Source organism: Rhineura floridana, chromosome 7, assembly GCF_030035675.1.
Source record: "Rhineura floridana isolate rRhiFlo1 chromosome 7, rRhiFlo1.hap2, whole genome shotgun sequence".
In the NCBI taxonomy this organism is placed as follows: domain Eukaryota; kingdom Metazoa; phylum Chordata; class Lepidosauria; order Squamata; family Rhineuridae; genus Rhineura; species Rhineura floridana.
This window is the reverse complement of record NC_084486.1, coordinates 133,136,926-133,159,484: the sequence shown is the minus strand read 5'-3', so window position 1 is coordinate 133,159,484 and position 22,559 is coordinate 133,136,926. Positions and strand designations below refer to the sequence as shown.

General features: G+C 42.6%; 2 protein-coding genes across 6 annotated transcripts in view; one reads left to right on the top strand and one right to left on the bottom strand.

The window, feature by feature from the left end:
* Nucleotides 1–7,146, bottom strand: part of PRKCI (protein kinase C iota) — a 64,599-nt gene extending 57,453 nt beyond the window's left edge. The window contains exon 1 of the mRNA XM_061637300.1: nt 6,677–7,146. Coding sequence (XP_061493284.1) covers nt 6,677–6,831 — 155 coding nt within the window. The 5' untranslated portion in view covers nt 6,832–7,146. The remainder of the gene's footprint in view (nt 1–6,676) is intronic.
* Nucleotides 6,691–22,559, top strand: part of PHC3 (polyhomeotic homolog 3) — a 100,179-nt gene continuing 84,310 nt past the window's right edge. For 2 of the 5 annotated variants that reach the window (XM_061637297.1, XM_061637294.1), the window contains exons 1-4: nt 6,691–7,842; nt 10,760–10,953; nt 16,540–16,690; nt 19,753–19,911. In XM_061637297.1, coding sequence (XP_061493281.1) covers nt 16,562–16,690; nt 19,753–19,911 — 288 coding nt within the window. In that variant the 5' untranslated portion in view covers nt 6,691–7,842; nt 10,760–10,953; nt 16,540–16,561. Of the gene's footprint in view, nt 7,843–10,347; nt 10,484–10,759; nt 10,954–16,539; nt 16,691–19,752; nt 19,912–22,559 lie in introns of those variants that run through there. The other 3 variants (XM_061637296.1, XM_061637298.1, XM_061637295.1) reach the window with 2 other exon arrangements.

Genomic DNA, 22,559 nt, shown 5'->3' with positions numbered 1-22,559 from the left:
CAATATCTAGTCTTTTAAATTAAAAGGGTGTCCCCGACTAGAAAGGAGTTTTTAAAATATATATATCTATATGTTCTTAATACACGTACTTAAAAAACACCAAATGGCAAGTGCCATCTTTAAAGATATATTATTGGTCTCTCTCAAGAAAAAATTCCTTTTCTCAAATTGTGCATGCTGCAACACATGTGTGCATAATAAACACAAGGAATCAATCTCTTTTCACAACTATAGTTTTATTCAATTGTACCTGGTACATTTAATACAAGGCAGCTTCTGGAGGAAAAATGTCCAATTTCATGGGGCCTGTGAAAAAGGAGGAAATTATTCACTCCTAAAACACAATTTAGCTGCGGAAATTGTATTGGCATACTTAAGGCAAGGAAGTACTGATTCATCAGTCTACATACATACTTAGTAAAACTTACTGGCATAGCTGTTTTATTTAAGAACATTTATACTCCACCTTCCCATTGTAAAAAACAATCAAGGTGGATCACAACATGTTTAAAAATATCCAAAAAGGCATTACAGCCTTGCACTGTACATTGTTCCCTTTAGTTTCACAGAATACGTAACAGAACATCACAACAAATGTTGTGATGGTCACTACCAGCAGTAATTGCACCTGTGTTGGAATTGCTTTTCAATATGTTCTTAAACTTTCTTTTTTAAAATGTTTTTAATCTTAGAAGATGTTTTGATAGCTTTTTAAAGTAATGTTTTTAAGATGTTTTGTTTCAATGTGTTTTAAAGTTTGTTTTCATGATGTTTTAAGTTTTTAGTGCTTTTGTTTGCCGCCCTGGGCTCCTGCTGGGAGGAAGGGCAGGATACAAATAAAATTATTATTATTGTTGTTGTCATTATTATTATTAAATGGATTTGATGAGCATATTCATTGAAACCCAACAGCCAAAACAGAACAGCACAGAAAAATATCACTCTAACCCAGCCTTTCCCAACCAGTGTGCCTCCAGATGTTGTTGGACCACAACTCCCATCTTCCTGACCATTGGCAATGCTGGCTGAAGTTGATGGTCCAACAACATCTGGAGGCACACTGGTTGGGAAAGGCTGCTCTAACCACTGGAAATCAGCAACAGAGTATGCTTTGAACCTGAACCTTCATGTGGCCAAACACAGTTCTGGACCGCTCACATGATAAGAGAAAGTATGGTATAAAGTACTCTTATATCTTCTTACAGAATATGGAAATGTGTGTAATAAAAAGGGTTCATAAATTGCAGGGGTCTACTTATTTATTTATTTATTTATTTTATTTAGTTTAATTTATATACCGCCCTAAGCCCGAAGGCTCTCTGGGCGGTGTACAAAAAGATAAAAACAAGCACAATATATAAATACAATAAATAATAATTAAAAAAACAAAAACAAACAATAACGAACCAAACAACATCCAAAATACGGAAATGCTGTTTAAAATACACTTTAAAATGCCTGGGAGTATAAAAAGGTTTTCACCTGGCGCCGAAAAGATAGTAGCGCCGGCGCCAGGCGCACCTCATCAGGGAGACTGTTCCACAGTTCGGGGGCCACTACTGAAAAGGCCCTGGTTCTAGTCATCACCCTCCGACCCTCTCGATGGGATGGTACTCGGAGGAGGGCCTTAGATGTTGAGCGTAGTGTACGGGTAGGTTCATATTGGGAGAGGCGTTCCACCAGGTATTGCGGTCCCAGGCCGTGTAGGGCTTTATAGGTCAAAACCAGCACTTTGAATCTAGCCCGGAAACAAATAGGAAGCCAGTGCAGATGGGCCAGAACAGGTGTTATATGAGCGGACCTTCTGGTCCGCATCAACAATCTGGCCGCTGCATTCTGGACTAGCTGTAGTTTCCGAACAGTCTTCAAGGACAGCCCCACGTAGAGCGCGTTGCAGTAGTCCAATCTAGAAGTTACCAGAGCATGAACAACTGAAGCGAGGTCGTCACTGTCCAGATAGGGACGTAGCTGGGCTACCAATCGAAGATGGTAAAAAGCATTCCGTGCCACCGAGGCCACCTGGGCCTCAAGAGACAGGGAAGGATCGAAAAGAACTCCCAAGCTAAGAACCTGTTCCTTCAAGGGGAGTGTAACCCCATCAAGAACAGGATGAACATCCACCATCTGAGCAGAGAAGGCACTCACCAACAGCGTCTCAGTCTTGTCTGGATTGAGCTTCAGTCTGTTAGCTCTCATCCAGTCCATTATCGCGGTCAGGCAACGGTTTAGCACGTTAACAGCCTCACCTGAGGAGGATGAAAAGGAGAAATAGAGCTGCGTGTCATCAGCGTACTGATGACAACGCAGCCCAAAACTCCTGATGACCGCACCCAGCGGCTTCATGTAGATGTTGAAAAGCATGGGGGACAGTACAGATCCCTGCGGGACTCCACAATGGAGCAATGTTCCCCAAGCACTACCTTCTGGTGGCGACCCACCAAGTAGGAGCGGAGCCACTGCCAAGCAGTACCCCCAACTCCGTGAGTCTTCCCAGAAGGATACCATGGTCGATGGTATCAAAAGCAGCTGAGAGATCAAGGAGAATCAACAGAGTCACACTCCCCCTGTCCCTCTCCCGACAAAGGTCATCGTACAGGGCGACCAAGGCTGTTTCGGTGCCAAAACCGGGCCTAAAACCGGATTGAAATGGATCAAGATAATCAGTGTCATCCAAGAGCCCCTGGAGCTGGCCGGCAACCACCCGTTCCAGTACCTTGCCCAAGAACGGAACATTCGCCACAGGTCTATAGTTGTTCATGTTATCTGGGTCCAAAGAGGATTTCTTCAGGAGTGGTCTCACTACCGCCTCTTTTAGGCAGTCAGGGACCACTCCCTCTCTCAAAGAGGCGTTTATTATCTCCTTGGCCCAGCCGGCGGTTCCGGTCCTGCCAGCTTTCACCAGCCAAGAGGGGCAAGGGTCCAGAACAGATGTGGTCGCCCGCACCAGTCCAAGGATCTTGTCAACATCCTCAAGCTGTACAGACTGAAACTCATCCAATAAATAAGGACAAGACTGCGTTCTGGATGCTTCGTTGGAACTCACTGTCATACCATTGGAGTCTAAGTACCGGCGAATGCATGCAATCTTATCCTGGAAGTGCCTCGCGAACTCATCACAGCGGGCTACAGATGAATCCATAATATTCCGAGGGCCAGAATGTAAAAGCCCTCGTACAATTTTAAAGAGCTCCGCCGGGCGGGAGAGAGATGCCTTAATTGTGGCAGCAAAATATCTCTTTTTTGCTGCCCTCACCGCTACTATATACCGCTTAGAAGAAGCACTTACCAAAGCATAATTGCATTCGTCAGGAGTTCGCCTCCATCTGCACTCAAGCCTCCTCCTCTCTTGCTTCATCACTCTCAGCTCCACGGTATACCATGGAGCTGTATGAGCTCTACATAGGAGGGGGCGCATGGGAGCGATCGTGTCAACCGCCCGGGTCAGCTCCGTATTCCACAATCCAACCAGGGCTTCGACAGGAGCGCCAGTCTTCTCAGTCGGAAAATCCCCCAGAGCCCTTTGGAAACCCTCAGGATCCATTAGTCTCCGGGGGCGGACCAATTTAATAGGTCCCCCACCCTTGCAGAGGGAAAGGGTCGCTGTGAGCCTAAACTTCAGCAAGCGGTGATCTGTCCATGACAATGGGGTAGATGACAAATCCCCAACCACCAGATCACCATCTCCATGCCCAGTGGCGAAGATCAAATCAAGAGTATGTCCCGACACATGCGTTGGGCCGGTAACAACCTGAGACAGCCCCATGGTTGTCATGGAGGCCATGAAGTCCTGAGCCGCCCCAGATAAAGCAGTCTTCAGCCTTTACCTAGTGTTCTTCTGAGGTTGTTTGGCTGTAACTCCCATCAGCATGGCCAGCTGTCAGGGATGACAGTTGTTATCCAACATCTGGCAGGCATCAGGTTGAGGAAAGTTGGTCTATTTGATAACCTTCTGAAACACTTGGTGAAAGTAAAATCCTCTTAAACACTGTCTCATCATAAGAGATCTAGCCAGTGACTCACTTTAGCTCCTTGTGTAACAATAACCAATATTTCTGAGTATCTATTCAAACATTCAAGGATTATCTCAAATTAAGATGGGACAGGAACTTTTCCTTAGCCAACCGCAGCTCCCCAAATTCTGGAGCAGACACACCTTTGTTATAAAGTGGTGAAGACAATGGCTGAAAATGAACTCAATACTAGAGTACTTTCTCCCTACCCAAAATGCTCTTAAAAGACTCTTGCTATAGATACAAGAGTAGGAAAATAGAACTCATGTTCAAAACAAGAAGCAAGCCTCTCCTTTTCTATCTTTAGTTGTAAAAGCCAGCAATAAATATAAAAATGGCAGGAAGAATGCCTCCACAACTTCATGCATGCTGCAATCATATTCTCCAAGTAATCTGTACTTACACCCCCCACACACAAAACTATATCCTTTCCCAACAACTCAGATCTGTGGTCTTTCTTACACACAATTACATTACTTTACTGACTCAATACCTCTATCATTGCCATTGCAAAAATTACTAACAGAAATCTAGCAAAGCGCATCTCAAAAAATCACTTCTCAAGAATCAGGTCAGATGTCTCTTTCTCCTAGTCAGATCTATCTTAATTTTGAGCAGTACCCACTATCAAAAGTGGGTAATGGTGAGTTTCATTTTCAGTACACTCATCCAGCTTTTAAATATACCTTGAATTTTATATGCAGTTTGGATTGTTGAATTTTAATTGAGTTATAGTTGAGCTGTGTAATTATATCATTTGATATTATATGTACTGGAAATACTGTATCCCGCCCTGTGACCACAGGATTAAGAACAGGATAGAAATTTTCTAAATAAATACCTTGGGATTTCCCTCACACCCATTTCCAACACACAGATCACTTAGATATAACATATTTTACTGCAGACAAGTGACTATATTGAAAGGAAAGAGAAAAAAACAGAAAAGCATTCATATCAGGCACTGTCATATCTACCAAGATGAATCCACACAATTCATACACAGCTGGCATGAGGCATAAGCAGGGAACCATAAATTACTGTATCGTGCATGCTATTCGTAAATCACCTTCTATGTACTACCTTGAATCCATATTCCTAAATGTACTGGATTGCACTTATTTTCTGTTTTGATATGTCACCTTTTCAGAGTTGCCCTGCTATATCACAGTAGCACAGATTTCACTTTCTTCTATACTATTTACATTCCCACAGCTTCCAAGCACTTCATTTCTGAAATTCTGGTCTAGGCATGCTTTTCTCACGTTAAGAGCAATCCTCCCACTCATGGATTCCCCTCCTCCACAGGAATACAGCTCTCTCTTGTATCTCACAGACATCTCATGAACAATGAACATGAGATGTATCACCTTACCAAACCCTCCCCAGGATCATAACTTGCTCCTCATACTAGGAAAAATAAATCTTGCCTTTCCCTATCATTCTTCCCTCAGTAGTTAAACCCACAGTGCATAAATGCCTCTACAATTTTCACACCTAATGTGCTGCCATCCAACCTCCCATAATTACCCCCTAGATAAAATCAAAAGTACAGATCCCCCTCACATCAGCAACCTACACTTAATTCCATACACTTGAAATTTACCCCACTAGCATTTCCCTTGTAATTCCCATCCCTACATACTTTCTTCCCGCTATATCTTAACCCCTAAATTTCCCATCTCATGATTTCCCTACTGTGCGTGCACCACTTCTTCCCTGTCCTCAATCTCAGGATATATGTTTCCCACACTTTTCTGTGCTTCATAGGAATATAAGAAAAATGTCCTGCTCCCACCCTTGGGTCCCCAGATGCTGTTGGACTAAAACTCCCATTATCCTTTATCGCTAGCCATGCTGGCTGTGGATAATGTCCAACAACACCTGGAAATCCAAGATCAGGGAAGGCTGGACCAGACCAAGGATCCATTTAGTGCAGCACACAGTTTCCAACCACACTGGGCCATACCTCACCAAGCAGAACAGGAAGACAATAGCCCTTCACGCTGTGTCTGCCCCAACCCAAGCAACTTGTGCTTAGAGCAGGGGGTCCCAAACTTTCCCCCCCACGGACTACTTGCAAATTTCAGAGAATCTAACAGATCACTTTATGATTTTTCTTCCTGTTATAGTAATATAGCAATTGTAATCTGCTGTGCTAGATGCTGCATAATTTTTACAGACACTCCGAGGGCCACCTGAAATGAGCTTTGTGGGCCTTCTGAGAACCCCCGGCTTAGAGGTATAGTGCCTCTGAACATTGAGAACTCCAGCTAAGTATCATAGGTGATACCTGTTAATAGCAAACTTCATGAAGAATAAGTCCAACTTTTTAAAAAAAGCCAGCAGACATCACCTACAATCTGTGGGAGCGAAGCCCATAAACTAACTATGTGCTGTGCGGAAAGCAGAGCTTCCTATTGTCTGTGTTCTGAACCCGCAACTGATCTATTTCACTGATGACCCCAAGTTTTTGCATGAGAGGATGGCACACCTTCTCTGCTCCCCTCCCCAATATGGCATATTCGCCCGTGCCTCATCGTCCCACAATCCCAAACACGCAACCCACCCCCGCACCCCCCGCCCGCCACTCTCATCGGTCCTCCCCTGCCCACAACCACACACCCCCTCCAGCTGCTGTTAGTCCTCCAAGTTGAATTACTCACCCCTTATAATAAGCCTTGACGCGGACCTGATGGGCGCTTTCCCCAGTGGGGCCACCCAGACCCCCAGGGACGCCGCCGCCGCCGCCTCCGAGGCCCGGGTGAGACATGGTGTTCCCGCCGCCGCTGTTGCTGCCGCTCTCGCGCTGAGTCGGCATCGCCCCCTTGCCTTTCCTTGCCCGGCCCCGCCCGCTGGCTCTGCCGGCCCCACCCCGGAGCTGCGGGAGGCAGACGAAGAAGAGGAAAGAAAATGGAAGGGGGAGCACTCAGCGCCTCACACTCCTTCGCTCCCCGCCGGCTCCTCAAAGGAGGGCCGCTCTAATATCGGGTGGTCAGCTCGAGCCACTCAGCCCTTTTCCCGCCCGAAAGCAGCGCGCGCGCGTCCGAAGGAAGGAAAAACAGGGCCGCTCCCACCCCTTATACTTCTCCTCCTCCCCTCACCGAACGAGCCACACTCCCGAAGCGGAAGCGAGGAAGGAGACGTGAGGGAATGACGGAATGAACCACTTCTTGGACTATGGGGGAAGACGGTGACACCGGAACGGGGCCTCTTTTGTGCGCGTGAAGACATCTCGAGCAAAAACTGTGTCAAGTCTTATAAAGACGGAGAGACATTTGCCTAGGAGCGTCAGAACTGGGCCAACTCACTCCTTGCTGACTAATTTACCTGAATCCCAGTCGCACATCTCTTTTCCCAGCTACTTTTGTACCTGATGGATGGGCTGTACCACCACCACCACACAAAAGGATGATAATAATATCTGCCTTTCCACCCCCGCTCCCCGGTCGATTCCTATATAGTTCGAACTGGGCAAAAGGCAGATCACGGGGTTGCTTCTTCAGCCCGCCACCAGCATATTTAAAACTAATCTTCTCATACGTTGGTACAGGCTACGGTATACTTGGAGCGGGGAGACTTGGAAGTTCAGGAAGCCCTTGCCGCGGAGAATTTTGGGAAGTGAAGTTTCCAAATTCAGTGTGCGGGTTGTGCAAGCATGCTCCAGGTGCTTGAGCTGTCTGGGCTTGACACTTGCACCCAGCCATCGTTTTATGGTTTGGCAGACTTTAATTACCCTTTGATACAGGAGGACGTAAAGACAACTATGAACCTTAAAAATTGTGTGTATAAACGTGTTTAGACTCGTTCAAGGGTTGCAGATATCTTGCAGGTTTGTTTATTTATTATTATTTAATTAATTTATTTATATCCAGCCCTTCCTCCTAGAAGGAGCCCAGAGTGGCAAACAAAAACAGTCTAAAACATCTTAAAAACAAAATACTTTAAAATATATTAAAACAAAACATCTTTTGAAACATATTAAAACAAAACATATTTTAAAAAAGCTTTTAAAACATCTAGAAAAGTAATTCCAACACAGATGCAGTCTGGGGTAAGGTCTCTGCTTAAAATGCTTGTTGAAAGAGGAAGGTCTTCAGTAGGCATTTGGAATGTTACATGGACTGTAAATGTCAACACTGTACCTTGAAGGAATAAGAAGCTGGACCTAATGGGGCTTGTTCAATAGAAGACTCTGAGAATTCAATCTTTAGACATCCTTTCTTCTGGTTGAAATAAAAAAAGGGGGAAACTTGTTTGAAATAACCACTGGTGTCACTAAATGAGCCCCATATTGTCCCCACTTCTGATCACAAGAAACAAAATAGTACTGAACAGTGCACCCCTTCATTCCTGGGAGTAAGTCCCATTGAACATGTAAACATGTTGTGGATTGTACTTGCTGATCACACAAAAAGGAGCCTAACTTATCCTACTGTAAATATTTAGGGGGAGGAGACTCTCCAGTGTGATATATTGCTCAAACTACTTTTGCTAGTGTAGTTTCGCACAAACAGTTCATCTGAAATAATTAACAACACATTTTAATGACTCTTCTGCTTTTGCGGCAAACAGGATCATGGATCCATATTGCATATGTTTAGTGAGCATCTACTGCATTATAGGCTTTACTGTGTGCATAGTTACAATTTGGCTGCTAACTATTATGAATGGGTTTCAAACAGTTTTTAGAATATATATGAACCACCCTGGCCAGCTGGATGCCTCAAAGGCAACCCACAAGCAGGGGTACAATGGCAAAAGCTCTCTTCCTTGTTTGATTCCAAGTATCCATAGTGTCTCTGAACCTGGAAGTTACATATAGCCAGAGCTTGGAAGTAATCAGTTACAATCAGTTTTTTGAAGAACGAGTGGGTAATTCCTTTACATTTTTATTGTAGTAGAACTAGGAGTAATTTTATTACTTTTGTGGACTAACTGTAATGTTTCCAGCACTACTTTTTGGGGGAAGCAGGGGAAGTCTTCTGCTCTTCTGATTTGTGGATGAAAATCATGTGCCTCAAACTGGGCTTCTGTGCAGCATCGCTCTTCCCTCATGCTCCATGGGTGGGTAGGAGGCAATGAGGGAGGAGGTGGAGAGATGGGGTGGAGTGGAGAAAACAATTGTTTAAAAAAATGGATGGTGGTGGTGAAGAATGGAGTGGAGGGAAAAGGAGCAGGAGGACAAGAACATAAAGGAGGAGACAACAGCAGAATGGAGATAAAGAACTGTGAATGTGAAAGATGATGTGTGTGAGAGAGACAGAGAAAATACTGTGTTTGCACTTGGCACACAAAGTGGCCTCCACCACCCTCTCTGGCTACTGTGCTGCGTTTGCAGTATTTCAACTTTTTTGCATCTCAGGAAAATGTTTGGGTGAGTGTCCCTTAGTTGGTGTCAGGGAAGGGTCCGGGAGGTGGTTAAGTGAGAGAGATTGTGCTTGCAGGCTGAGGGTGGTTTTTTTGCTTTGGTTTGATGTGTGAAGATCTGAGTAGTGTCCTCTGCCTCCCTCCTCACCTTCCTTACTAGCGGAGAGACCACCATTGCTATCTTATGGATGAAAAGAATTATTCTACTACCTCTGTATGTGTGTGTTTATTTTTAATGTTGTTTTAGGCTACTTAGATGTGCAGCAGCCAAGGCCCGCACCTTGTAGGCATTTTTTTAAAAAGTAACTGAAATGTAACTGTAGTGGTTACTTTTCAGGAAAAAGTAATCAGTTACTTTAAGAGCAATTGCAATTGTAACAGTAATTACTACTTTTTGGGGCCATGTAATTGTAACTGTAATTTATTACTTTTTAAATGTAATCTTCCAAGCTCTACATATAGCAATCTTAGCTGGTGGAACAATTGATAGTCCAAATCTTCATCATTTATTTTACAGCATTTATATACTCCTTAGTAGATAGAAAATCTCTAAGCACTTTACAAAGAACAATCTAAATTAATTTAAAAATACCAATATAAGCAAACATTAAAAGCAAGTTGACACACGATTTAATCAAAAATAAATAAAATCAGTATTTTTAATATCTATATACATATTACAATTAAATGGTAACGTTGTATTTTAAAATTACATGCCTGGTTCGGCTTTACCGAAGGAAAAAAAAGGTTTTAGTAGGCTCTGAAAACTACAGAGGAGAAGCACCTGCCTAATGTTAATGGGCAGGCAGTTCTAAAGAGTAAGTGCTTCCATACTGATTTCCTTGCAAGTGCGGAGCCGACATTATGTGGCGCTTTTCTGCGTTCTGCCTGGCGAAATGGTTGAAAGGTTTTACTGGGTAAAACCGACCCCCTTAGTAGCCTAGGCCAGTGGCCATCACCCGATCGCGTGGGAGCGAATTTCCTAAACAAATTGTGTGTTGCGTAGACAAAGCTTCCTTTATCTTGAATTTCCTATCAATCCGTTTCCTTGGCTTGCCCGGAGTTCTATACGACAGTGCAAACTTGCTCGTGTCTACTCGGAGGTAAATCCTATGAAGCTTAGTGGAACTTCCTACCAGGCAAGCGCGTATAGGATGCAGCCAGAGAAAAAAAAGCTACTCCCTCCACTCTCTGCATAATCTTATAGGCCTTTTACACTGCAATCTGAACTGCACCTGAAATTAATGGGACTTGATATGTACAGAATTTGGCTGTTAGACGTCTTCTGTCCCCCTAAACCAAAAAGCTCCAAATGCTTGTTGTTTTTCTTCGTCTTGTGCAACCATATACACAGAACAGCCCGCCCTGTGTCGTTTCAGGAGCCTGTCGGTGTTCAGAGGTTCGTGCTTGCAAGCTAAACCACGGAAGGCCGAAGTGTAGAGAAAGAACACGAGAGCGATGGATTGACACGTGACCTCTCGAGGTCGAGCCCGATTGGCGCAGGCGTGGTGCTTCCCTGTGAGGGAGGCGAGAACATGGCGGAAGCGGAGTGAACGATTTGTACGCCGAGCGGGTGCGTTTTCTTTCGCGCGGATGTGGGCGCTGTGAAGGGAAAGGAAAGGGCCGGGGTGGGGTGTGGGATAGGAGTACCGCTGCGCGCCGACTGTTCCCTCAGGTGTTCGGGGGTAGTTGTCCCGTGGCACAAGCCTCTCCTTGGGCTTTGTCAGGGAGGGAATGGGGGAAGGTATTTGGCTGGGCCCAGACACCAGTTTCTCCCAATGTTGCTTGGCTCTGAGGGCAGGCATTGCAGACTGAATGCCGCATAGATTGGACGATCCTCGGATTGCCCCGGCCACCCTAAGTAGGGGTTGGTATGGGAAGGCTGGCTCCTGGTATCTCGCTAGTACTTGCGTTCCCTTTAGTTTATACATGCCTATTTTCTCACAGTGTGTATTAGTTGCTAAGGTAGGGTGGCTTCTTTTTCTGTAAAATAAATAAAATGTTTGGTAGGTCGAAATTCAGCAGGTGCAGATTGTCCGCAGGCTCAATTCCTGTATCTATGCTGGTAAAAACAGTAGTTGTTGAATTTCTGCCTACTGTGCATTTTTATTTATTTAAATTATTCACATGTTGTCTTCCCATCATTCCAAGCGGCTTAGGAGAGCTGCTGGTGTAGTAGCTAAGAGACAGAACTAGGAATAGGGGAGGATCTCATTTGATTCTTCCCTCTGCCATCAACTCACCAGTCTCTCTTGGCCACCCCTATCTGCAATGTGGGGGATATTAATGCCAACTTAACTTAGACTGTAAGGGTTATAGCTAAATAATGCAGATGAAGTGCTTTGCTTGACAGTGCTACGCAAATGTTAAGTTTTGTTATGTTAAATTAGATAGTCATATTGAAAACAATAAAAGAAATATGCATCAAAAAAGTTAAATGACAATATTAGCCATTAAACAGAATCATTGCAGCCTACGGATAAGCAGCACCCAGATTCCACCTGAATACAAGTTTTGCATACCCTCCAAAATACCATGAGGGGAAAGCATCTTCTGACTTCATGAGAGAGGCCATTCTATAGACTTGATACAGTTGCAGAAAAGGTTTGCTCGCTACAGCCGATGTTTCATCTTGCATTGCAAAAGCACATGGAGCAGGACCTGGTTAGCTGAATGCTAATGGCATGTGGGGCAGTGTGGTGTAGTGCCTGGAGTGTGATACCTATGTGCAGTTATCTGGGAGTAAGCCCCATTGAACACAGTGGAGGTTACCACTGAGTAAACATGTATAGAATTGTGTTGATAGACTGAGAGACCTAGATTCAAATCCCTGCTCGGTGTTGAAACTCAATAGGTGACCTTGACCAGCAACTCTTTCATTCTAATATAAAATGTGAGGACCATACTTGGTGCCCCATGGTTCCCAGGCTGCGAGAAGCTTTCAACGTAGGTATCAATACCTTGCATTTGGTGTAATTCTGCTTTTAAATATTTGGGGATTTTAATCCCTAAAAATATCTCAAAATTATTTCATATTAATTATCGCCCTCTAATAAAGAAAATGAAGATAGATTTAAATTAATGGGAAAAAATTAATTTCACCACATTAGGTCAGATAGCGGCCATACGAATGAAAATAATACCCAGATTCCTTTATTTGTTTCAGGTGCTTCCCCTGCTTATTACTCCTAACACTATTCATAAATGGCAGAATATAATAAATAACTTCATATTTCAAAACAAAAGACCAAGACTAGCACTAACCTCTTTTTATACTCAGACAAATTCAGGGGGATGGGGACTTCCAAATTTATATTTATATTACATAGCATTTCAAATACGTCAACTTAGTTTCATGATAATGAGATCAAAAAAGACTTGGATTAGACTGGAGGAATCTATGTTATCTAATAGTAAGCTATGGAATTTACCTTTCCTACCAATTCGTCATACCTGGCTTAAAAATATTAATAACCTGTTCACAAAATCTACATTCATTATTTGGAAAGATTGGCAAATGAAATTATCCCCGATATATTCCCCTTTGACTCCCCTGCAAACCTATCTGAATGCAGGAGTTGATTTTCTGAAAAAATATATGGAAATAGGGGAAAAGAAAAAATACTTTAGACTCAGAGATTTCTTTCCACAAGGCAAACCAGTCACTATCCAACAACTGAAAATAGATATTCCTTCATGGAATTTAGACTGGCTACATACACACCAATTGAATTCTATACTAAAAGACCCTCAAATTAAAACATATGCTACTAAAGATATTACACAATTTGAAAAAGTTTTGTTGGAAAATGGTCATAATGGAAAAGGATTGGTATCTAAAATGTTTAAAATATTACTGGAAAATGACATGGGAAATCTTACAGGATTAAAAAATCAATGGGAAAGAGATCTGGGTTATCAATTGGAGATATCTGATTGGTCCTCAATATTTGTATCTAAATACAATAAAACTGTTTCAGCCATGCACAAAGAGACTACTTTGAAAACATTGCATAGATGATACTCCACACCAGTTCAACTCTCACATATTTCTTCTTCAATATCCCCCCTATGTTGGAGGGGTTGTAACCAAAAAGGAACGTACTTTCATCTTTGGTGGACTTGCTCAAAGATCAATGGATTTTGGATTTCAATTCAAGATGAACTCAACAAAATTGCGAAAGAAACAATACATTTAACACCGGAATTATTCTTATTATCTTTATTCAAAGGTGAAAATAATACACTAAAAACATCTAATTTCCAAATTATTATTGGCAGCAAGAATAACGATATTACAACATTGGAAGCATTTAGATGAATTGAACTTGCAGATCTGGTACAGCAAAATCTGGACAATGGCAATACTGGACAATCACACTACACCTTCGATTTATGAGAGGTGCTGCTAAACCAAAAACATTTATGTCAATATGGTGGAGATTTATAGACTTCACTTCACAACAAGATCTACACAAACAACTTTCCCCATCAGCAAAAGCTATTTGGTTTTCATGAGCAATTAATTAAAAGGTAAAGGTGTCCCCGCACTTATAGTGCGAGTCATTTTCGACTCTTAGGGTGATGTCTTGCGACATTTACTAGGCAGACTGTATATATGGGGTGGGATTGCCAGTTCCTTCCCCGGCCTTTCTTTACCCCCCCAGCATATGCCGGGTACTCATTTTACCGACCACAGATGGATGGAAGGCTGAGTGGACCTCGACCCCTTTTACCGGAGATTCGACTTCCTCCTTCCGTTGGAATCGAACTCCGGCCGTGAGCAGAGCTTCGGCTGCGTTACCGCCGCTTACCACTCTGCACCACGGAGGATCTATTAATTAGTTCTATTAATTAATTAGTTCCTTATAATTTTATATCTCTTAATTATGATTATGTTATACTAAATATTCAAGCTTCAAAATACTCACCTGTATATTAATACTTACCTTTTTATTTCTACAGCTTTGCATATACACTAAATCAATATCATAAGTAATGGCTCTAGGGAGGGAGGAGGGGATTAGGGTTACTTTTATATTGTTATATTATTTATGTTAAATTTTTGTATAATAACAAAAGATCGATAAAAAGAATTAAAAAAAAATACCTTGCATTTGGGTGTAGAAGGTAACAGGCAACCAGTGCAGTTTCCATGAAACGGAATGAATACATCTTGCATTCCTGTATTTATCACAAGGCAGGCTTCAGCCCTCTGGATCAGTTTCAAGGGCATAACATAAAACCAAAGTGTGGATCAGTGAAGATCAAGGCCTGTGCAAGCAGGTACAGTGGATAAAATGCACTTTTGACTACCGCTGCCTCATGATCCAGAGTCACCCCTCTGGTCAGATGGAGATATTATTACACCATTTATCACAGGTAACATAACAGACCCCTGCAGAGCAGCAAGTTTACTCACAAGCATCACCTTATTTGGATTTCAGCATCAGCTTGGTTAGCCTGATACGCTCAACCACAGTCTTTATTTACAGGTTTTCTGGAAAAATAAATGAACAAAACCCAGGTTGAAATGGCTGCTGTGAATCTCACTGTTGGCCTTAGGCTAAGAGGCAGTGGATTGCCCAGCCTTCCTCAAGGGGTGGCCCTGGGGCAAGCACCGCTCTGAGCTCCTTGGAAGAATGAGATTTGTAAACAATGCTGGACCAGTGTTCTTTTTGTATTTGCTAATGCTTAATGCAAGAAACTTTTAAAAATAAGCAAACTGGTAGTTGCTGATGTGTAGAGCATAGTATGTATATTTTTATAGATTATTTAAAATAGCTTTCTTGCTTTAGTAATATAAAATTAGAAATATTAATGTAAGTGTATAGTTTTCAGTTTTTCAATCTACAGGACCTAGATCTGTACAACATACTGAAGAGGGGAAAATTGGAAAAATGTTTTTAGATGGGGTGGTAACTTGTATTTTGAAAAACAGTATTTTCAACTATATTTAATGGAGTGTGATAGCCAGCAGACCCCATCAAAGTGATTGGCTCATGCTCCTTGGCACCTCATTATGAGCAGTTAAGGTATACCTATTACTTTTGAAGTGTATACTTAAAACCCTTTTTAGTGTGAATGCAATAAATAAGACATTTTAGAATATACATATATCATACAGGTACATTTGTCAGCTGGGATTAGCTGTATCTCCTGGTTGAGCTTGCACTCTGTAGTAAATCTGAGTTACTTTGAAGTTTATCATGTGAAAAGAGTTAGGCACCCTTATTCTTTCACATGGTGTATTTTACAGGTGCCTAATCCTTTCCACATAATAAATTTCAAAGAGTGACTCCAGGACAGGAGTGGCTAACTTTTCAAAGTTCGCCAACCATATTCAAGGTTCACCAATCCTCCAAGGGCCACAAGCCAGCAGCAGTCATGGTCTGTTGCACATATGCTGGCTTGTGGCCCTTGGAGGGTTAGTGGCCTTTGAAAGTGGTTGGTGAACCTTGAAAGACATAAACAGCACACATACACACTTGACACACATACAGCCCACACAAACTTACACATCACACAAACAGCAGATGGACTCACCACACATGCAGGTACACAACACTCTCTCTTGTGCGCACACAGATACATGCAGGCACATACCACACTCATTCCCATCACAGGGCTAGGCTAAGGGGAGAAGATTAAATATTTTCTCTCATTCCAGCACTGCAGTGAGGTGATTTCCCCTCCCCATACAAGTTAATGGCAATGCCTACTTTATAATATTTTGCTCTGTTTACTAAGAAGTAGTTCTTTATTTCTGTTACTTTCGAGTGTACAGTGTAAATTAAAACAATTTCACTCTGTTTGTTTAATATGTTTTTGAATTAAGCGTAAAAGAATTACTAATTTGAAATAAACTTACTTTGGTAACACACTTTCCCAGACCTAAAATCAGTGACCTTTACTCCCTGAAGGAATATCCACAGCAGCCTTTTGAGGCAGGTCATTCTTCTGTTCTACAGATACAGAACTGCAAATGAGCGATTGTGAATTGCATTCCTGGGTGACTTATGGTTTGAACTAGCATTTTCCAGGACAATGCCCAGCATACTTTCTCCTCTGAATCACACCAGCTTCTCTTTGGATTCCAGACATTACGGTGTTGCATGCATTGAGCCATTTATATCCTTGTGCTTTTTTACATTACCAGGTAGAAGAATCATTTCACAGCAATGGAAAGTGAACCGAGCACAACAACATGTTCTACGTGCACAACAACCATCACCACCACATCTTCCCCATCCCGTACACAGCCACCTCAGATATCTGTTTATAGCGGTGCAGATCGGCATGCTGTGCAGGTATTTGATAGCTGTTATATGTGAAAGTTGAAAATAAATAATACAAATACAGAGGATTCAAACGTACTGACAAACAATGGTGATTTCTATATATCAGATACTGTATATTGGGTGGGGAACTAGATCTGGCTGGTGGGCCAGAACTTTATCTCCATTATGCCTTGAGGGGCAAGTTTGACAGGTGGGCAGGACAATGACATGAGAGGGCCTTTTTGGCACGCACTTCAGAGCCCCTTTCAATGTGCTCTGCAAGATAGTGCTTTAAATGGGGCATCTCAAGATCTAACAGTCAGTTAAGCCTCTTTCAGAGTGCTTTGCATAGGGCTGATTGGCAATGCCTACAAACCCCCTTTCGGCTAAGTCAGGTGTTTACCTAACCTAAACCTGACATCATGTATGTAGGGCAGGTGAGCATGGCTTAGCCAGAATTATTATTATTATTATTATTATTATTAAATTTATTTATACCCCGCCTTTTGGCCAAAGGCCCTCAAGGTGGCTTACAAAGAAAAACAAACACAAGTATAAAAATACATCAATAAAAGCAATACAATTTACAAAAATTAAACTAAATAACAGATAACATTATTAAGAAAAACAAATGTCAACGAAAAATTTTGAACAAGTGAATTTAAAATGGATCACTCTCTGCCTTCGCCAGCACGCAATATTCCATGCTTAGAGTCTCTCTCAGACACAGTTTACTCTGTGCCAGTCCCAGCAGACTGTTGGGTTTGGACCCCATTTTTGAGACTTCCGTTTCTAAGCCAAACTCAGTCATCAGGTGCAAGCGGAAATGAGGCATCTACCTGTGGGTGGGGATGCACTTTGTGTTGACGCTCTGGGTGGTGATGGCCTTCTCCAGCTCGTCCAGCTGCCCAGTCTTCTTGAGCTTCTTCACCAGGCTCTTGACCGCCTTCTCGCACCACTTCTCCTCCTGCCCGTTCTGCTCGCCTTTCTTCTAGCCCAGCAGCTGCTTGACGATGGGCTGTGTGAAGGGCAGGATGGACGACATGGCCTCGGCGGGGAGGAGGAGAAGCCCAGAAGAGAGCCCGGGGAAGGACCACCAGCGGCAGCAAGTGCAGCCAACTTCCCTCATGTCTCCGAGAACTTTGCGGCAGCCCCAGGCAGGCCTGTCCCACTCCAGCGAGCCCTGGGCAGCGAGATGAAGGTGGCGCGCTTTGGCACGCATCGGGGTCATGGCTGGAAGAGGAGGCCGCTGCCGGCCTTGGCCCGGGAAATGGCCTAGTGGGTCTAATTAAGTCTGTAGGCTGGTGGTTCTGCACCTCTGCTGTACAAATATAGCTTTTGTAGGAAGGAGGGAAAGCTCCAGTGAACATTCTGGCAGCTCACTTTTACCAGCAAATGAAAACATTTTTATTCATGCATGCATTCAACAGACCTTAAGATTTTTTTCAGCTCAGAGTTTCCATTTGCTATTTTATTATGCATCTATGGATTTCCCCCCCTTTTTTATTGTATACCGCCTTGATATTTACATGAAAGGTGATAAATACTTTTTTCTAATAGATAGTATTTCATGGAAGAAGATAAAGCAGGGAAATTTTGATGAAATTTCTCACTTCTGCTCTTGGAAAACATCTCAGTCCCTCCACCATCCCCAGATCCAACTAGAAAAGAATTAGAAAAAGAACTAGCACTTAACTATCTGGATCTGTCCCCATCCCCTCTTTCATTGGTCCATCTTAATTTCCGGTCCTTTCTCTCCCTGTTCTTCATTCCTTTTTCTTTCCTACTCCATCATTTTCTCTCTCTCTCCTCTGCTTCTTTCTAGATTTTCCAACCCAAATTATCTTCTCTCCACCACCAGCAACTCCTATTTTATTTCTTTACATATTTATAATCTATGCTTTCATAAGAATATATCAAGGCGGAGTACAACATATAAAATCAGTAAAAACAACTATATTTTTTTTCATTAAAAACATCAATGAATACAGATTGGTTAAAAAGGAAAAAAATCAAATTACCAAGATTTCTCTAAACAATGTAGCTTTCACAAGTTTCCAGCTCTTCTTTGACCCCATCTCTATAGCTTGTTCCCTGCACCTTTTCAAAAGTTTAGGCTCCTGTGGAACATAAGTTTTTAAGGGGAACTTAATAATAGTTTCTAACCACTTATTGGCAGCTACATGCTTAATGATTATAATACCTTGCCAGCAGCTATGTAGTATATTAGTGTTTTGTAAAACAGTTCTATTTCATTTTATTGAGAGAAGTTACGTGTATGGACTCTGAAGGCCAGACTAATTTTGTGAGTGAAGGATCTAATAGGGTTGTCCAAAGTAAGATGTGGTGAGCCTAACTTCATGTTATGGTGACTGCTACTGGTGAACATCAACCACAAGCATCTCCCCAGTAAACTCTGTCCTCAGATGTGTAGGCCTATTATTCATAGGTTCATGGAAATGGCAATGAGGCAGTAATTTTTAAATGTTAAAGGGAGCCACTTTGACATCTCTGCAGAGGAGACTTGGATTAATTTTTTTAAAACTTATATGGCTTATTGTACTATAAAAAATGGAAATGGACTGCCTTCAAGTCGATCCCGACTTAGGGCGACCCTATGAGTAGGGTTTTAATGGTAAGCAGCATTCAGAGGTGGTTTACCATTGCCTTCCTCTTATTGTACTATAATATAGGGTAATATCTGATGGTGTCTGCCTACTAGTGGAATAGACTTGATATTCCTCTCCTTCCATTTGCAGCTCCTCTTGCAACACCCAAAATCTGTTTTAGAGGGTACAGGGGACTGCACAGGGTAGGAGGAGAAGAAGAGAAACTCCTTTTGTGTGAGCAGAAGTCTCCTTGTGTGACATTGGAATTTTGTTTAAATATATATACATTGTGGTAACGTCCATAGAATAATTAGGGCCAACATAGCATAGTACTTTTCACTGATCATTCTATATAATAATTTTAAACACATGTTGCATGTTTGACAACCACTGGTATATCTTAGTTCTTGCATGGGTTATAGTCCTGGCATCAGCAAAAGTTCAATTGTGGCCACTGTAATTAAGTTGCTTTAAAATCCACAGGTTATTCAGCAGGCCTTGCATCGTCCCCCTAGCTCAGCAGCACAGTACCTTCAGCAGATGTATGCAGCTCAACAGCAGCATCTAATGTTACAAACTGCTGCTTTGCAACAGCAGCATTTGAGTAGCACTCAGTTCCAGAGCCTGGCCAGCGTCCCACAGGTGAGACTGAGACAGAAAAAACAATAATAATCTGGGAACTAAGTTTAAAGTGCTACAAAATGTAATAACAGCATACTACTTTTTTCATGTACTGGTTTCCAACAGTTTTTTACTCCAAGGCCAGACCATCAGCATGAGTATAAGTTCCCTCGTCTGCCTAGCAGCATGAGGGTAAGCTCAGCTAGGAAAAAGGGACAGTGTTCTCTCTCTATAAAACATCATACTGCCATCCAATATCTTGCTGTTATGTGGAAGGGGATATGTTTTAACAGGCCTGTCATCTCAGCAATTTTATGTTGTAAAGAAGGAATAAGGAGCAGTAGACTGAGCTAGTTCAACTGTCACTTCAAAATAATCAAATTAATACAAAATCGTTTTAACTACAGTATGTGACTATCTATCAGTTTTAAATCAGAGTTGTATAATTTATACTGCCAATTTCAGTCTTGTATCACATTCTTACTTGTGGTATTCCCATGCATTGTAGGTCTCCAACTTTTGTAGTTGAAAGTGGTGTTGCTGTTTCCACAAAATGTTTGCCATGGGGTGTGGCCAATCACCAAATGGTAAAAAAAGATCCTCTTGAATTTGCATGACTTTTAAACAGGACCTGCTCCAATCTATCATCAAATTAAAACTTACGTGGGTGTCTAGAGACATCACAGTAAAAATAACAGATCTGGCACTTGCCAATCTTACCATTGCACAGGAACAGGGATCTGAGGCATGCTTCATTATAAGATATCCCCCTTGTAAAAGGTCACCTCTAAGTCCATAGATTTGTTGTGCTATTTAATGAGTTTTTATTGGCATCGCATATAAAGATTCATGCCTGGAATCCATGTTTTGGTACTGCCAAGGGCCAGATATATGATTTATTTTTTATTTTTTCCTATGCAGCCTGTAATCACCATTGTGAGCTTTAATTTGATGGTGATGGGAATCCCACATAAAACTCAATCAAATTCAAGAGGATCTGTATTAATTCTACTGGATCTGACTTTTACTCAGACCCCATTGAAAATCAGCATGTGCATGTGCTTTCTGTCTCAGGATGCTCTTTGTCTCTATTGCTCCAATTTCCTTCTTTCCCATCCTCATCATCCTCATCTGAGCAGTGCTTTCATTTGGGAGCTATAGCAGCAAGCCAGATCCATCTTAGATCCACCCCACATACACACACAAATGGGTTGCTGATCTTTAACATATCAAAAGGGCATCAGAATATTTATGAAGAACATAAAAATAAATATGTATTTGATACTGTGAAGGACCACCAGGAACTGCCTCACTGCTCCCTTGGCTTCAGCCCTATGTGGATTCAGAATCAGCCTCCAGTCAGCTGAACTGGCTGAGTAAGAAGGGCTGGGAGACAAGCCAAAGGAGGAACAGCTGGAGGGGAAACAGCGGTTGGTAGGGAACCTTTGAAGAAGGTGTCCCCGCACTTGTAGTGCGAGTGGTTTCCGACTCTTAGGGTGACGTCTTGCGACGTTTACTAGGCAGACCATATATATGGGGTGGGATTGCCAGTTCTGTCCCCGGCCTTTCTTTACCCCACAGCATATGCCAGGTACTCATTTTACCGACCACGGATGGATGGAAGGCTGAGTGGACCTCGACCCCTTTTACCGAAGATTTGACTTCCTCCTACCGTTGGAATCGAACTCCGGCCGTGAGCAGAGCTTTGGCTGCGTTACCGCCGCTAACCACTCTGTGCCACGGAGGATCTTAGGGGGCCTTTAGAAGCCTATATATGAGAAAGCAGGAAGGAAGCTGGAGGGAGTCTTCAGCCTGAGAGGGAGAAGGGACCTTGAGGGGCTGGAAGGCTACAGGACAAGGAGTGAGGCCTCAGCCTAGGCACTCCCCCCAAGACTGGGAAAGGACCCTGATGAGGGAAGTGGGGAGTAATGTAACTGACTCCCCAATAAAGCATAAGCAGCAAGGTTACTCTGAGAGTTGTGATTCTTTTTCCACAATGACAGGGAGACCCCAGCCATGGACACTGAGCATTTTGACGTTCCCCTACCCATGGATATCCAACAGTTACATTGAAGGAGACGGGTTGGAAAGGCATGCGGAATCAGCAACCTCAAACCAGCTCAATGGCTCCTGACTGGCCTCTATTTGATTCATGAGCAAAGACAGTGTAAAGAATAGCAGATCTGACATCTCATGGGAGGTGCTACACTTTTATAGGTCCTATTTACATGTAATGCTTACCCATGGTTTATATTATGCACACAAGTCGGAAAGAGCCCAAGTGAGACTTAGGCTTTACATGTTGCTCCTTTCCACCCCTTTTACATGGTTGAGAGGAGGACTTTAGCAGTGTTTAGTTCCATGTTCACAGAATTCTGCCCATGTGTTACATACTAACCAGAAATCATAGTTTATAAAAAATCTCAGTTACCTAGTTTCATAGCCTGTGGTTCTGGCATGTGCATGTGCTCTAAGGCACAGTTTAGCACTGGATGCAAGCATGACCATAGAGAAATGCGGTGGCCTATGACTGATACAAGATAGGTTCCAAGGGGTTGTAGTGGAAATATCATGGAACTGATTCCTGTTGTAGACTAGGATTGTTAGCTCAAGACAACTGTTTCTGTATCTTGACATATAAAAAGCTATACAGGCATACCCCACTTAAC